The sequence below is a fragment of the Hemitrygon akajei genome, chromosome 18 (assembly GCF_048418815.1).
Source record: "Hemitrygon akajei chromosome 18, sHemAka1.3, whole genome shotgun sequence".
Classification (NCBI taxonomy): domain Eukaryota; kingdom Metazoa; phylum Chordata; class Chondrichthyes; order Myliobatiformes; family Dasyatidae; genus Hemitrygon; species Hemitrygon akajei.
In genome coordinates, this window is record NC_133141.1 from 69,259,604 (window position 1) to 69,276,197 (window position 16,594).

At 43.0% G+C, this 16,594-nt stretch overlaps 1 protein-coding gene across 1 annotated transcript in view; it reads right to left on the reverse strand.

The window, feature by feature from the left end:
- The window catches only part of LOC140741506 (rho GTPase-activating protein 23-like), a 252,070-nt gene that overhangs the window by 196,947 nt on the left and 38,529 nt on the right, over positions 1–16,594 (reverse strand). Inside the window, 1 exon segment of the mRNA XM_073071782.1 lies at positions 10,232–10,411. Within this exon segment, the coding sequence (XP_072927883.1) occupies positions 10,232–10,411 (180 nt within the window).

The following is a 16,594-nucleotide window of genomic DNA, read 5'->3' on the forward strand; positions in this document are numbered from 1 at the left end:
CATTGTCATTTGTGGACCACAGCCTTACTACTGTTTGAGGGTCTGTATACAGCTCCCATCAGTGTCTTCTCATCCTTGCAGTTCCTTACCTCTACCAACATAAATTCTACACCTTACGACCATTGTTTTTTTCATTTCAAAATAGGCTTTAAACATAAAAATATTTACAAGAATAAACATGCAATGCCTTTTTACTCTTACATTCATAGCCAATGCTTTCAGTCCATTTGGTTACATTTCTTAAAACCAATAGCACTATTGCCACTCATGTGACCCCCGGTGGTGGTACACTACTGCAATAGTTGAGGGGCTTCCTAGCCTAACCTGGCCCCTCCCTCAGCAGTAGCAGAAGAACCCTATACTGTGGTCCCTCCCCAGTTCAAAGTAAATGTATCATCTAATTATATATATGTCACTGTATACTACCTCGACATTCATTTTTGTGCAGGCATTCACAGTAAAACAGAGAAATACAATAGAGTCAATGCAAAAACTACACACAAAGAACGACAAATAACATGTGCAAAAGAAGACAAACTGCAAAAAACAGAAAGATAAATGAGATAGAAAGATAAATAAAGGTAGAAAGATAGATGAAAAACAGATAGATGATAAGTGAAAATAGATAATACTGAGTCCTTGAAATTACATCTATAGGTTGTGGAATCAATTCATAGTTGAAATGAGTGAAATTATTCTCCACTGGTTCAAGAGCCTGATGCTTGAGGGGTAATAACTGTTCCTGAACCTGATGGTGTGGGTCCTGAGGCTCCTGTACCTCCTTCCTGATGCTTGAGGGGTAATGACTGTTCCTGAACCTGATGGTGTGGGTCCTGAGGCTCCTGTACCTCCTTCCTGATCACTGCAGCGAGAAGGGAGAAGAGAGCATTCAGCAGTACTGAATGGATTACAAACCGAAATGTAATTCCGCCAAATCTGATGATGGATGGCTATGTAACTTCAGCTGAAACTACACGTCCATTCTCTTTAAATGGCAACAAACTAAGCAAAGAGGCTGATCCAGGGAAAACCAGGACGGGAGGTAAAACAAAGGTTTTACTGGAGACCAAGGTTTCTCAGTCATCACTCTGACCTAGAAGACCCAAAGACCCAACTTCAAAACAAATGTAAAAATATTTTAAATGAACCACTTAAGCTTTTAACTCTGCTGACAGAACCAATTCATTTGTCCTGAATTTACAGAGCTGTAGCTATTGTGAGCAGTGGGAGCCAGCAGTCTGCTTCACCCTACACCCTGCTTGCCTAGCATTTCGGGTCCATGGTCTAATCTAAACACTTATTCTGTCAGCAAATATTCTCAACCTTAGTCATGAACTTAACAGAGTAGGTCAGTGCACTGACAATATTTTTAGTCAACTTCATTACCAGAGCAGGAGTAGGTCATCAACTCTTTCAAGTTTGGCCTGCCATGTAATATGATCATGGCCGACCTATGCTAGCTTCAACTTGTCTTTTGTGTCATTTCTCCACACCCCTCAATTCTTTGATCTATCAAATTTTTATCCACCTTCATTCTAAATACTTCTAATGCTCCAGTGGCAAGGTGGACATACATCTCTACCAAAGGAGGTGTAAGACTCTCTTTCCCTCTATGAGCCTGCAGGTCACCCTCGGACAAGGTGTAGCACCTGCTTAGCCCCCCCCTCCCCCACCCGATCAGGGTCATGTCAAACCATGGGAGCAGGTGGTGGATGGTCGTAGGAGCAGCCGGTGCAGATCACAAGTCCTGGTTATACGACCATTGACGCCAGGCAATCTCTGAAGAGTATCTGGGGTCACTCATCTTGTAAAGACACTGACCAGAAGAAAGCAATGGCAAACCACTTCTGCAGAAAAAATTACCAAGAACAATCATGGCCAATCGAAAGACCATGATCACCACATCATACAAAAGAACAAATGCTCCAATATACAGTATCTATGTACAAACATCTATGTCGGGATGCAGTTCATCGACTATAGCTCAGCATTTAATATGATCATTCCCACAATCCTGATTGAGAAGTTACAGAACTTGGGCCTCTGTACCCCCCTCTGCAAATGGATCCTCGACTTCCTAACTGGAAAACCACAATCTGTGCAGATTGCTGATAACATCTCCTCCTCACTGACAATCAACACTGCTGCACCTCAGGGGTGTGTGCTTAGCCCACTGCTCTACTCTCTATATACACATGACTGTGTGGCTAGGCATAGCTCAAATACCATCTATAAATTTGCTGATGATACAACCATTGTTGGTAGAATCTCAGATGGAGACGAGAGGGCATACTGGAGTGAGATATACCAACTAGTGGAGTGGTGCCGCAGCAACAACCTGGCACTCAACGTCAGTAAGTCAAAAGAGCTGATTGTGGACTTCAGGAAGGGTAAGACAAAGGAACACATCCCAATCTTCATAGAGGGATCAGAAGTGGAGAGAGTGAGCGGTTTCAAGTTCCTGGGTGTCAAGATCTCTGAGGATCTAACCTGGTTCCAATATATTGATGCAGTTATAAAGAAGGCAAGACAGTGACTATACTTCATTAGTTTGAAGAGATTTGGCATGTCAACAAATACTCTCAAAAACTTTGATAGATATACCATGGAGAGCATTCTGACAGGCTGCATCACTGTCTGGTATGGGGGGGGGTGTGCTACTGCACAGGACTGAAAGAAGCTGTAGAGGGTTGTAAATTTAGTCAGCCCCATCTTGGGCACTAACCTACAAAGTACCCAGGACATCTTCAGGGAGCAGAGTCTCAGAAAGGCAGCGTCCATTATTAAACCTCCAGCACCCAGGGCATGCCCTTTTCTCACTGTTACCATCCGGTAGGGGATACAGAAGCCTGAAGACACACACTCAGCGATTCAGGAACAGTGTCTTCCCCTCTGTCATCCAATTCCTAAATGGACATTGAACCCGTGAATACTACGTCACTTTTTAAATATATATTATTTCTGTTTTTTTGTATGATTTTTAATCTATTCATTATATGTATATTGTAATTGATTTCCTTATTAATTTATTATTTTTTCCCTTCTTCTTCTAGATTATGTATTGCATTGAACTGCTTAAGTTAACAAATTTCACGTCACATGCCGGTGATAATAAACCTGATTCTGATTCTGATTCTGATCTGCGGGGCAAAGAATTTCTCTACCTTCCAGTAACTTTCTGGAAGCTGTCGCCAGCGATAAATGGCAATTTATCACAGACAGCAACAAAATTACTAGTCAATCTTCTAGAATCTAGAAGGATTTCCACACTTTTTTATGCCAATGAGCATAACCATTAAGCAAGGTTGGGAACCCTTGTAAAATATATTTCTTCATCTGAACTGCGATTGCTGCAGTCTGCAGCCTGTAATTTCCCTTTTAAAGATGTACTTTTGAACTGACTAAACTATCTAGAGCTTTTGCAATCTCCTGGGGGATTAAGTAAACTAGACTCTCAAAAGTGCCGAGGTGGCCATCGCTGGGGATGGATGCTGCGTCGATGCCTAAAAGCACATGAACTCGTGGTCCGCTCCATTACTTCACTCACACCGATTAAAGCATCGAGTAAGATTAAAATAATCATGCATGAGAATTTAAACGAACAGATGTTCAGCACCAACTGCCTGTTTTAGACCAGTCTGCCTCTCCTGTCGTGTGGGAAGTGCAGGAGTCTTGGGTCCCACACCGCCAGGTTCAGGAGCACTTGTTGTTCTGCAGCCACTGGGCTCTTGAATGTGTTTCACTCTCTAGAGCACTGAACGGGCTCTGCAGCTTTGGACGCACTTTTAGAGACTCTGCAATTCATGTCCCATATGTTTTTATTTATGTTTTTAAAACTATTTGTGCGGTTTAAGATGGTGATACCGAAGACATGCAACAGCTTACTGGTCGTTCAAAAGCAAATAAATTTGATTAAAACCATTATTAATAATACTTTTTTGAAGTAAATTGTGGTAAACTGTCAGCGCAAACAATGAAGAAGCGAGCGAAGGCAAAGCGAATTCGCGGGATGTGCCCTGCTGGTGCGCTGCAAAATCTACGCAATTGGAGTTGAAGCCGTGCTGCTTGGAGTGAATGATTCGGAGGGTAGAAGACGGGATAGAGGAGTTCCAATGCCCACTCAACTAACCCAGCTACAAAGGTGGATTGCCCTAAGCACCAAGCCAAACTGGAGAGGTCGATAACGACTTCTTTGGCAACAAAATCCAGGTCCGAAGCAAGTCACTGGGCAGTGACAAGGCCCAGAGCGACTCGCCGCAGCGAGGCCCAGGTCCTAATGTGAGATACAATCCGCTGTTTGGATAATCTAAATGCTGACTCACATAGACTGGGAAGGCAGGGTGTCGAGAGTCAGATGAGATTGGATTGCTCTTGGTACCGAGCCGGTCTGGAGAGGTCAAGAATGGCTTCTTCGGCAGTGAAATCTAGGTCAAAACGATTTGCCAGCATCAGGGCCAGGTCCTAGTGCAAGGTTCGGATAACTTAAACGCCGCCCAGATAGATTGGAGGCTTCTCTTTGCGCGATGCTAAGGCTGTGAGACTGCCCCCCGGCTGCTGTGCTTTGTGTCTGCGAACTTTGTGGCAATTTGACACATATGACGAACTGAGACCGAGGCTTTGGGCCTACTCCGGGGATTTGGATCTAAGGACTCAGTTTGGTTCGGAATGCTGTTGTTGTTGCTCATTTCTATTCTTCATATGATTCATTTTGTGTTAATTTTTTAAATTAGGTTCTTTCAGCTTCTTTGCTTTGCGACTGCCTGTAAGAAAACAAATCTTAAGGTTGTATAATTTCTTTGGTAATAATGCACCTTGAAACTTTGATTTGATCAAGGTGCTTTAGCACTGGAACTGGCTCTATGGCTGTAGACTCACTTTCGGGAACTCTGCGGTTAATATTCTGTGTGTTACTTGTTTATTTTTTATATGATTTGTTCTTTTTTCACACATTGTCTACTTAATGGTCTTTGTTGTGCGGATTTTTTTAAGGGTTCTATAGTGTTTCCTTTTTTTGTGGCTGTCTGCAAGAAGACAAATCTCAAGGCTGCATACAGTATACATGTTTTGATAATATAGGCACTTTGAACTTTGAGCTTTCTCTCTCCTTCTCTCTCTTTTTCTGTTCCCCATTCTAGTTCCCTTCTCACCCACCCACCACCTCTCTCTGGTGACTTTCTTCCTTCCCTTTCTCCCATGGTCCACTGTCCTACCTGATCAGATCAGATTCCTTCTTCTTCAACCACCCACCTTCCCCATCACCTGATCTCACCTATCACCTGCCTGCCAGCTTGTCCTCCTTCCTCTTACCCCCACCTTCTTATTTTGGGTTCTGATCCCTTCCTTTCCAGTCCTGATGAACGGTCTTAGCCTGAAACATCAACTGTTTATTCCTTTCCATAGATGCTACCTGACCTGCTGAGTTCCTCAGACTTTTTATGTGTGTTGCTAAAGAATTTCAGATTCACCATCTCCTGAGAGAGGAATTTTTGACCTACCTAGGTTTTCAATGACAGAATCCTTAATTTCCCTTGTTCAAATTTTTCACGCCAGCAAAAATATCCCTACAACTTGGTGCTCCAGTTTCCTCCCACATTAGTCAATTAACTGGTCATTGTTCTGTCATTAGTCTAGGGTTAAATAGGTGGGTTGCTGGGTGGTGCAGCTTGTTGGGCCAGAAGCACCTGTTCTGTGCTCTATCTCTAAATAAACAAAAATAAATGAAATAGTTTCTTCCACAATCCAAAAAATACAGAGACGAGGCAGAATTTATTTAGCCAGAGGGTGGTGAATCTGTGGAATTCATTGCTACAGATGGCTATGGAAACCAGGTCATTAGACATATTTAAAGCGGAGGTTGGCAGGTAAGTTCTTCATTAGTAAGGGTGTCAAAGGTTACAGGGAGAAGGCGGGAGAGTGGGGTTGAGAGGAATAATAATGGAATGGTGGAGCAGACCCGAATGGCCTCATTCTGCTTCTATGACTTCTGTTCTAAGTTTTCTCAACGGAACAAATTTTTTCAGCCTGAAGTTCAGCCAGAATTTTGCAAGATTGTACCAGCAACCAATGCGATTAACAGCGCCATTGTACAGACAGTTCATAAAACTACTACTTTTTCTCCTTCTTTTAAATATACTTCTACTACTAATCTGTGTGCAATTGGAGCCTGTAATTTATATTTTGATAATATGTTTTTGGGCCGGCTGAGCAAATTGGCACTTTGCTGTATCTGAGGGAACTTGGCGCGGTTGAGAATGGAGTATGCCTAATGGCAGAGCGTAAACCTATGATCAGCTCCAATTCTCAACCAACTCACCGATCAAAGCATCGAGCAAGATTGAAATCAACGAAGATGAGAGCGGAAGGCAAGCAGGTGTTCAGCGCCGTCTGCCAGCATTTGACTAACCTCCCTCTTGCTCGCTGCTGCCAGAGGAAGGTGCAGGAGTCTTGGCTCTTCAGCAAGATTTGATTGGCTCAATTTGTGGATTGGACTCACTTTTAGAGGACTATGCAGTTCATGTTATATGTGTTTCTGGTTTCTCTGTTTTTTAATTGCTATTTTGCATGATTTTGATTGGGGGGTGACTGGCTCTGCAGCCGCCAGTTAACGAATGACACAGCGCTAAATTGAACTAAACTGAACATTCCTCCACTGCTTCAAGGACTCTGCAGTTTAATGTTTAATATTTTGTGTGTTATTTGTTGGTTTTTTGCCATTTGCGCAATTTGTTCTTTTTTTCATGCGGTGGGAGTTTGATGTTTTCTTTGAATGTGTTCCATAGTGTTTCTTTGTTTAATGGCTGTCTGTGGGAAGATGCATCTCAGGTTTGTATACTGCATATATACATTGATAATAAATGTACTTTGACTTTTAAAATTATCAGAAGTGGCATTTCATTCCATATGAATACAAGTAGTGCGAAGGTGAAAATTCCCAAGTTAGAAGTTAAATCATAAATGTAATATTGAAGCCACCAATATGACAAACAGTACTTTGAAAATCCCATCAGTAGTTAAAAACCGGTGAACTGTAACATAACACCCATTACATCATTTCACAGATAGTTCTGGTGTTCACCATTCAGCAGGGCTATTTGACTTTAGACAATGGGACAGCGATAATCAAATACAAAAGATCAAGGATATAGATCCCGCTGAATACTCGTTGGACTAGAAAGATTACACGATTGAATGTTGCACTCTGAAGACTGCTAATTAGTACAGGGAAAGAAAAATGTTTGTGGGAATGGTGAACTATTTTGCTCTGCATAAAGGACACTGAAAAAAAGAGACTAAATGGTGTTTCTACCAGCTGTTATCTATTGGTTTTCTTGAGAAGTGCTTAGTTGTTAGTTACGGGGATGCAAGATTCTGCAGATTCAGTACTCTACAGCAGAAAATACAAACTGCTGGAGGAACTCAGTGGGTCCAGCAGCACCTGTGAAGGCAAAGGGATAGCTGACATTTTATATGGCTAGACCAGTTCAGTCTCCTGTCAATGATAAACCCCAGGTGTTGATAGTAGGGGATTCAGTAATGGCGATGCCACTGAATATCAAGGGACAATGGTTGGAGCCTCTCTTGTTGGAGAGAGTCACTGCCTAGCACTTGCCACTTGTCAGCCCAAGCCTGCTGCATGTGGGTATGAACTGCTTCACTATCTGAGGAGTCATGAATATTGCAGATCATCTGTGAACATCCCCACGTCTGACCTTATGACGGAAGGAACATCATTGATGAAGCAGTGAAGAAGGTTGGTCCTTGGAAACTTCCCTGAGGAATTCCTGCAGTGATGTCCTGAGGATGAGATGATTGACTTCCAACCATCAGAACCATCTTCCTTTGGGTCAGGTATGATTCCAACCAGCAGAGGGATTTCCCCCTAATTCTCATTGACTCCATTTTAGACAGGGCACCTTGATGCCATACTCAGTCAAATGCTGCCTTGATGTCAAGGGCTATCACTCTCACCTCATCTGTGGTATTTAGCTCTTTGGTCCATGTTTAGACCAAGGAGGTGATGAGGTCAGGAGCTGAGTGGCCTTGGCGAAACCCAAACTAGGCATCTGTAAGCAGGTTATTGTCGAGTAGGTGCTGCATGATCGCACTGTTGATGTCCATTAATTTGCTGATGATTGAGAGTAGGCTGATAGAGCGGTAACTGACTGGGTTGGACGTCCTGTTTCTAGTGTACAGGCCATATCTGGGCAATTTTCCACATTGCCAGATAGATACTGGTGTTGAAGCTGTACTGGAACAGCCTGGCTACTGGCGTGGCAAGTTCTGGAGTACGTCTTCAGGACCATTGCCGGGATTTTGTCTGGGCCCATAGCCTTCACAGTATCCAGTGCTTTCAGCCATTTCATGTGGAGTGAATCAGATTGGCATCTGGGATGCTGGGGACTTCTGGAAGAGGCCAAGCTGGATCATCTACTTGTCACTTCTGACTGAAGATTGTTGCTAATGCCTGGACGTGGCAGGACCACAGAGCGTGGATCTGATCTGTTGGTTGTGGGACTATTTAGCTCTTTGTCTATTACTTGCTGTTTATGGTGCTTAGCATGCAAGTATCCTGTATTATGGCCTCACCAGAGTGATGCCTCATATTGAGATATGCCTGGTGTTGTTCTCAGCATGTTCTCCTGCACTCTTCATGGAACCAGGGTTGATTCCCTGGCCTGGTGGTGATGTTAGGCTGGGGGATATGCTGGACTGTGAGGTTACAGATTGTAGTTGAGTGCAATTCTGCAGCTGCTGATAGCCCTCAGCACCTTATGGCTACACAGTCTTGGGCTAACAGATCTGTTCGAAGTCTATCCCATTTAGCACGGTGGTAGTGCCACACAATGCGGTGGAAGGTTTCCTCAATGTGGAGACAGGATTTAGTCTCCACAAATACTGTGGGGTGGTCACCTCTACCAATGCTGTCATGGACGGATGCTTCCGCAGCAGGCAGATTGGTGAGAATGAGGTCAAGTGTGTTTATCCCTCGTGTTAGTTCCCTCACCACCTGCTGTAGTCCCAGTCTAGTAGCTCTGTCCAGTAGAACCCGACTAGCTCGGTCTGTGGTGGTACTACCGAGCCACTCTTGGTGATGGAAATTGAAGTCCCCACCCAGAGTACATTCTGTGCCTTTGCCACTCTCAATGCCTCCTCTAGGTGCTGCTCCACAGGGAGAAGTACTGATTCATTAGCTGAGGGAGGACAGTATGTGGTAATTAGCAGGAGGTTTCCTTGCCCGTGTTTACCTCATGGGGTCCAGAGTCGATGTTGAGAGTTGCCAGGGCAACTCCCTCTCTACTGTACACCACTGTGTCACCACCTCTGCTAGGTCTGTCCTGTCGGTGAGACAGTACATGGTGATGGTGGAGTCCAGAATGCTAACTGTAAGGTATGATTCTGTCAGTACAACTATGTCAGGCTGTTGTTTGACTAGTCTGTGAGACAACTCACCCAACTTTAGCACAAGTCCCCAGATGCTAGTAAGGAGGACTTTGCAGGGTCAACAGGGCTGGTTTTGCCATTGTCATTTCCAATGCCTCGGTCAATGTTGAGTTATCTGTCTGGGTTCATTCCTTATTATTTTCTTTTTAGCTGTTGGATACAACTGAATGGCTTGCTCGGCCATCTCAGAGGGTACTTAAGAGTCAACCACATTGCTGTGGATCTGGAGTCACATACAGGCCAGACCAGGTATTGACGGCTGGACTCCTTACCCTAAAGGACATTAGTGAACCAGATGGATTTTTACAACAATCGACATAGTTTCATGATTCAAATTCACCATCTGCCATGGTGGAATTCGAACTCATGTCCCCAGCGTCTAAATGGGTCTCTGGATTACTGATCCAATGGTAATTACCACTATGCCAAATCTCCCCTGTCAGAGGTAAGTTCTTTACACAGAGAGTGGTGGGTGTGTGGAACACCCTGTCAAGGGTGGTAGTAGAGGCAGATTAAGATGCTCTTAAGATAGGTACATAGAAGATAGAAAAATGGAGGGCTAAGTTGGAGGGAAGGGTTAGATCGATCTTAGAGTAGATTAAACCATCAACACAACATTGAGGGCCGAAGGGCCTGTACCATGCAGTAATGGTCTTATACAGAAGGTCAAACATTGAATAGGCTTCTTGATTCATTAAAAACACAAAACTAGACAGCCCACTGTAAGCTAAACATTCCTATTCTAATATAAACAAGGAGATGCATTTTTATCTCTAAGAGCCGATTCTACCTTAAAGCTCGGATGCACAGCTGACTCTGGAGGGTAGACAATGAAGTGCCGCAATGTAAAACCAAACCCTTGAGAGTTCTTGTGAAGTAGCACGGTCTTTGGGCCAGGCCATGAAAATATTTCATCCTGCACCGTGTTAGCATTTTCACTGGGGGATCTCTCATCTTGCTGGCTTTTAGTCTGTAGAGGAAAACAGAGTAAAATTAGTTAAATTAGAAGCAAACTATTGCTTTAAAAATGTGAGACATTTTATAGAAACTTTTTAAAGATATTCAACAAACTATATAAACAAAATCAGCAAAGGTTTGTTCGGCATGGTAGTATAATTGTTATGATGATCACTTTACAGTGCCAAAGATCACCAATCGGGGTTCAACTCCACTGCTAACTGTTCTCCCTCTGAACACATATGTTTCTTCCATATTCCAAAGATATATGAGGCGTAGTGGTTAGACAATGCTACCAGCAACCCAGGGTCATTTCCCACCGCTGTGTGTCAGAATTCTATACATTCTCCCCATGACCGTGTGCGTTTCCTCCCACACTCCAAAGACCTACAGATGGGTTAGTAGGTTAATTGGTCACATGGGTGCAACTGGGCAGTACAGGCTCGTTGAGCTGGAAGGGCTGCTCCCGTGCTGTATCGCTAAATAAACAAACAAATACACAGATAGATGGATGGATAGATAAATAAATAAATAGATGTGCAGTTTAGGGTTAGTAAATTCTGGACATGGTATGTTGGCGCTATGTGAACTGCCCACCACAATCCTCACTGATTTGACACAAACACATTTCACTGTATGTTTCGATGTACATGTGACAAATAAAGCTAATCCTTAATCTTTTCCCTTTCAGTCATACATTGGGAGCACTGTCCACACTGGAGCAGAGTTTATCCTTGGTCTCATTGAATCAAGGGAAAATAGAGCACAGACAATGTTTAAGAAAAGTTTGAATAAGTACATGGATGGCAGGGATATGGTTCAGGTGCAGGTCAATGGGACTTGGCAAACATTGAAATCGAGTTTGCATGCACCACTTGTGTTGGCAGCTTGTACCACTCTCACTACCTTCTTACATCTTTCCTGTAAGTAGGTGACCAAAACTGCACACAATACTCCAAATTAGGCCCCACCAACATCTTATAAAACTTCAACATGACACCCCATCTCTTGTACTTAATATATTGATTTATGAAGGCCAATAAGCCACAAGCTTTCTTTGCGACCATATCTACCTGTGACACCACGTTCAATTAATTACGGACCTGTGTTCCCAGATCCCTTTGTTCTACCACACTCCTCAATGCCCTACCGTTCACTGTGTAAGACCTACCCTGGTTGGTCCTACTGAAATACAACATCTTAGCAACTGTCTACATTCTGCTATTTTTCAGCACATTTTTCCAGCTGGTCACGATCCTGTTGGATAGTCTTCCTCGCTGTCCACTACACCCCCAAATCTTGGTGTCATCTGCAAATTTGTTGATCCAGTTAACCACATAAATAGAGTTACCTAGAAATGTATCTCTTTGTGGCAATAGCTGATCTACATAGTAACCTGAGCACTTTGGACCTAAATTGCAAAGGAGTAAATGTCAGAGCTAGAGTATATCACATAACTGCTACTATATTGCCCAATTACTGCTCCCAATTGGAGATGGATTGTTAAGTAACAGTAGAAGGCTAAGATCACCCAAAGAACACAAAACTCTGTGATAATAATCTGGATATAATGTGACAGGTGGAGATACATCTCTACCAAAGGAGGTGTAAGGTGCTCCTTCCCTCTGCTAGCCTGCAGGTCACCCTTGGGCAAGGTGTAGCACCTGCTCAGCCCGATCAGGGTCACTTGAAACCATGGTGGATGGTCGTATGAACAGCCGGTGGAGATCACAAATCCTGATTGTACGACCACTGACGCCAGGCAGACAATCTTTGATTGTATTGATAATGGCTGGGGTCACCCATCTTGTAAAGACACTGCCCAGAAGAAGGTGATCGCAAACCATTTCTGTGGAAAACTTTGCCCCAAGAACAATCATGGTCATGGAAAGACCATGATCGCCTACATCATATGACATGGCATATAATGAGCAAAAATGGAGCACTACTCAAATCAGGCTAGTTCAAATTTTGCAATGAAATACAATAATACACAAAAACTGCTCTGGGTAAAACATTACTTTCTGGTTAAACAGACTGACTGAAAGTATAGCAGATGTAAGGTAGTATAATCTCTCATGATAACAAGTATTTTCCTTGTCTTTCATTTCTGTTTAGAGAGATTTGGCCTTATTTGTCTCAAGTACACCGAAACATACAGTGAAATGCAGCGTTTTGCAATAGATCAAATCAGCAAGGGACAGCCAGACTTCTGGCATCAACATAGTACCCACAACTCACAAATCCTAACCCACGTGTTTTTTGTGGAAGGAAACTGAAACATGCGGAGGAAACCCACATAGTCATGGGGAGAATGTACGAACTCCTTACAGAGAGTAGCTGGAATTGAACCCTGATCAGTAATCACTGTAATGTGATTGTGCTAATTGCTAGGTGCTGTTTGCTCTACTTGGTGGAAAGGGTTAGGAAATAAATGTTGGCAAAAGTTGAACCGGTATCAAACATCACCCATTTATGAACATCTTTAGGGTTTCAGAAATACTATGCAAATGCAAATTATATGGAAATAAACCAAACTCAGCCACTATCTGTTTGAGCACCACACACAAAATGCTGGTGGAACGTAGCAGGCCAGGCAGCATCTATAGCGAGAAGCGCTGTCGACATTTGGGCCGAGACCCTTCGTCAGGACTATCTGAAAGGAAAGATAGTAAGAGATTTGAAAGTAGTGGGGGGAGGGGGAAATGCGAAATGATAGGAGAAGACCGGAGGGGGAGGGATGAAGCTAAGAGCTGAAAAGGTGATTGGCGAAAGTGATACAGAGCTGGAGAAGGGAAAGGATCATGAGATGGGAGGCCTAGGGAGAAAGAAAGGGGGAGGGGGGAGCACCAGAGGGAGATGGAGAACAGGCAGAGTGATTGTGAGAGGGACAGAGAGAGAAGAAAAATAAAGGGGGGAATAGATAAATAAATAAGGGATGGGGTAAGAAGGGGAGGGGGCATTAACAGAAGTTAGAGAAATTGATGTTCATGCCATCAGGTTGGAGGCTACCCAGCCGGTATATAAGGTGTTGTTCCTCCAACCTGAGTGTGGCTTCACCTGGACAGTAGAGGAGGCCATGGATAGACATATCAGAATGGGAATGGGATGTGGAATTAAAATGTGTGGCCACTGGGAGATCCTGCTTTCTCAGCGAAACGGTCTCCCAGCCTGCGTCGGGTCTCACCAATATATAAAAGGCCACACTGGGAGCACCGGACGCAGTACACCACACCAGCTGACTCACAGATGAAGTGTTGCCTCACCTGGAAGGACTGTCTAGGGCCCTGAATGGTGGTGAGGGAGGAAGTGTAAGGGCAGGAGTAGCGAGTGTAAGGTGCTGCCTGGCCTGCTGCGTTCCACCAGCATTTTGTGTGTGTTGCTTCAATTTCCAGCATTTGCAGAATTTCTTGTGTTGCACTATCTGTTTGAACTCAGTTGGGTGGGGGGAGGCCATGATTTTAAAGCAGAAAGCAAATATCTGCAAGACCAAACAAAAAACTAAATACGCTGCAAGCTCAAAGTTCAAAGCACATTTATCATCAAAGTATGTATATTTTAGACAACCTTGAGATTTGTCTGCATTCAGGCAGCCACAAAACAAAGAAACCCAGTAGAACCCACTAAAAAGACTGTCAAACACCCAATGTGCAAAAAATAAAACAAATCGTGCAAACAATAAAAAGAAAGCAAAAGGAATTTACAGCCGCAAGCCAGTCATCACATCAGCTGGTCCAGGAGCCTTTTAGTTGCAGGCCACAGCCTCAGCTCAGTGCAGAGATAAGTAAAGCTTGCTGAGCAGCGAGCGGAACACCAGCCCTGACACCCTGACCTTTACAATATGGCCCGGCACATAAACTAGCCAAACATTGGGTCATTCCTCGCATTTGTTCCTGGGACCTGCCACTTCAATACACTCCTGGGCCTAGGCCATGCTGCCTTGATTTGGCCTACACTCGACCTTTCTAATTTGTCCTGGCACTTAAATGGGGCAAACATCGGCTTGTTCCTCGCACTCGGACCCTTGCCCCGCCACCTCAATTCACGCAATGCCGCAGCCATCCTGCATCTTCGAGACTTCAGTTCACACCACAAAAATGCCAGGTCATTCAGATGGTTCAAAAGCTCAACTCCAAAAGGAAAGTTACAGGCTATTGACTGCAGCAATCTTTTTCCAGAAAAATTGTGATTAATAGAGTAGTTAGTAGTTTTGTTCTCTGCCAGAAAGTCGTCGTCGTGTTTCACCAGCACCATCTTAAACCATTAGGCTACTAGAGTATTAGCAATAAATTAATGCAGCTGCTACTTTTACAGGTAAAAGTAAACTACAACAACTTGTATTCAAAGTTCAAAGTAAATTTATTATCAAAGTTTGTATATGTCACCATATACAACCTCTCTTGCAGACATTCACAGTAGAACAAAGAAATACAATAGAATCAATGAAAAACTACACAAGACTGACAAGCAACCAATGTGCAAAAGAAGATAATCTGCCACATACAAAAAATATAGTTGATTCCAGTTAATTGGGACACATCAGGACCAGTATATTTTGGCCCACTTAAGTGGCTCCCTCAATTAGCCAATGTTTCATGGAATTTGTTAAAATGGTATAAAAAAAAAGACAAACTACTGTTTAACTGAGTAACAAATTATGTATTTAAATGAAAAACAGAACAAATTGGAACAACACCAATACTACTACAGTTCTATAAAACTGTGTATTAGTTCCTAATAGTTATTGACAGAGGAATTCATCCAGTGTACACTACCCTGTCTTTTGACTGACTATAAATGAACAAAATCAGTGCAGACACCTAGTACAGGTAATAGACTGCCTTTATACAATGCTTTTGACGATTGCATCCTCCATATCTTCATTTTCATTGTCACATTCAAGATGATTGCCGATACCCTGAAATTCTTAGAAGTTCCTAACTTGTTGAAGTAATGAGTTCGTTTCATTTTCATTCCCGGCTGTTTCAGGCATCTCCAAGCCTGAATTCTTGAAATCACAGTGAGCAAAACCATAGCAGTTGTCCTACTGCTTATTTCTCGCCAACTATTAGTGACAAAAATCACTGCTTTTTGAACACAAACACACGCAACTCGCTATGTAAAACCCATTTGCTCTAAACACGGTGCAGTGTCTAACGGCCACACAAGTTCACATGACTGACGCTAGTTAGAAACTGTTCAGCAACAGTCTCCTGTCCCAATTAAGTGGCACAGTATCCCAAATAAACAAAGGGAATCCTGGTAATTTTCTCAATTAGACTTTGTTCTTTAAAGAGTTGGCCCAAATAAGTGGCTGTCCTGATTAACCAATAGCCCAATTAATCAGAATCCATTGTATATATAAGCAAACAAACGAACAAGTACCACTGAGAACATGAGTTGAAAATGAATCCATAGGGTCAGGAATCAAGAGTTGAGGTGACCAAACAAAACCAAATACACTGCAAGTACCAACAGTATTAGCCCATAAACGAATGCAGCAACTGCTTTTACAGGTAGAAGGAAATGATAACTTGAATTTTTATTTTATTTATTTTTTTATTTATTGAGGTACAGCGTGGAGTAAGTCCTTCTAGCTCTTCAAGCCGTGCTGCCCAGCAACCCCCAATTTAATCCTAGCCTAATCATGGGACAATTTACAATACCAATTAACCTACCAACCGTTACGTCTTTGGACTATGGGAGGAAACCGGAGCACTTGGAGGAAACCCACACGATTACAGGGAGAATGTACAAACTTCTTACAGGCAGTGGTGGGATGTATAACAAGTACAAAATATGAGGTCATTGGAAGAGCTTCCTTGGATCTAGCTGGGGAGAAAAGAGCGCAGCTGCCAACAGCTGATCCACAGTGGAGATGCACTGGAAGAGGACGTTATGATCAATCTGTTAAAGACCCTCAACTAAATGGAAAACATTTGTGACTAAGCCATCATCACAGCAATAATGTTCCATCATTAGTTTCATGGTGTACTCTCTATTAAAAGCTCTCTTCTGACATTCACCTTCTCCAGTATAGTTAACTTACCACTATAAACGGTCAATTCTAATTCACGTCACATTCTTCATATCTACTAGCAATCATGCTAAAGAAATGAGAGTTCTTTTTTTTTTAAGAGATACAGCATGGCAACAGGCCCTTCCAGCCCAAATACACACACGTGACCAACTAATC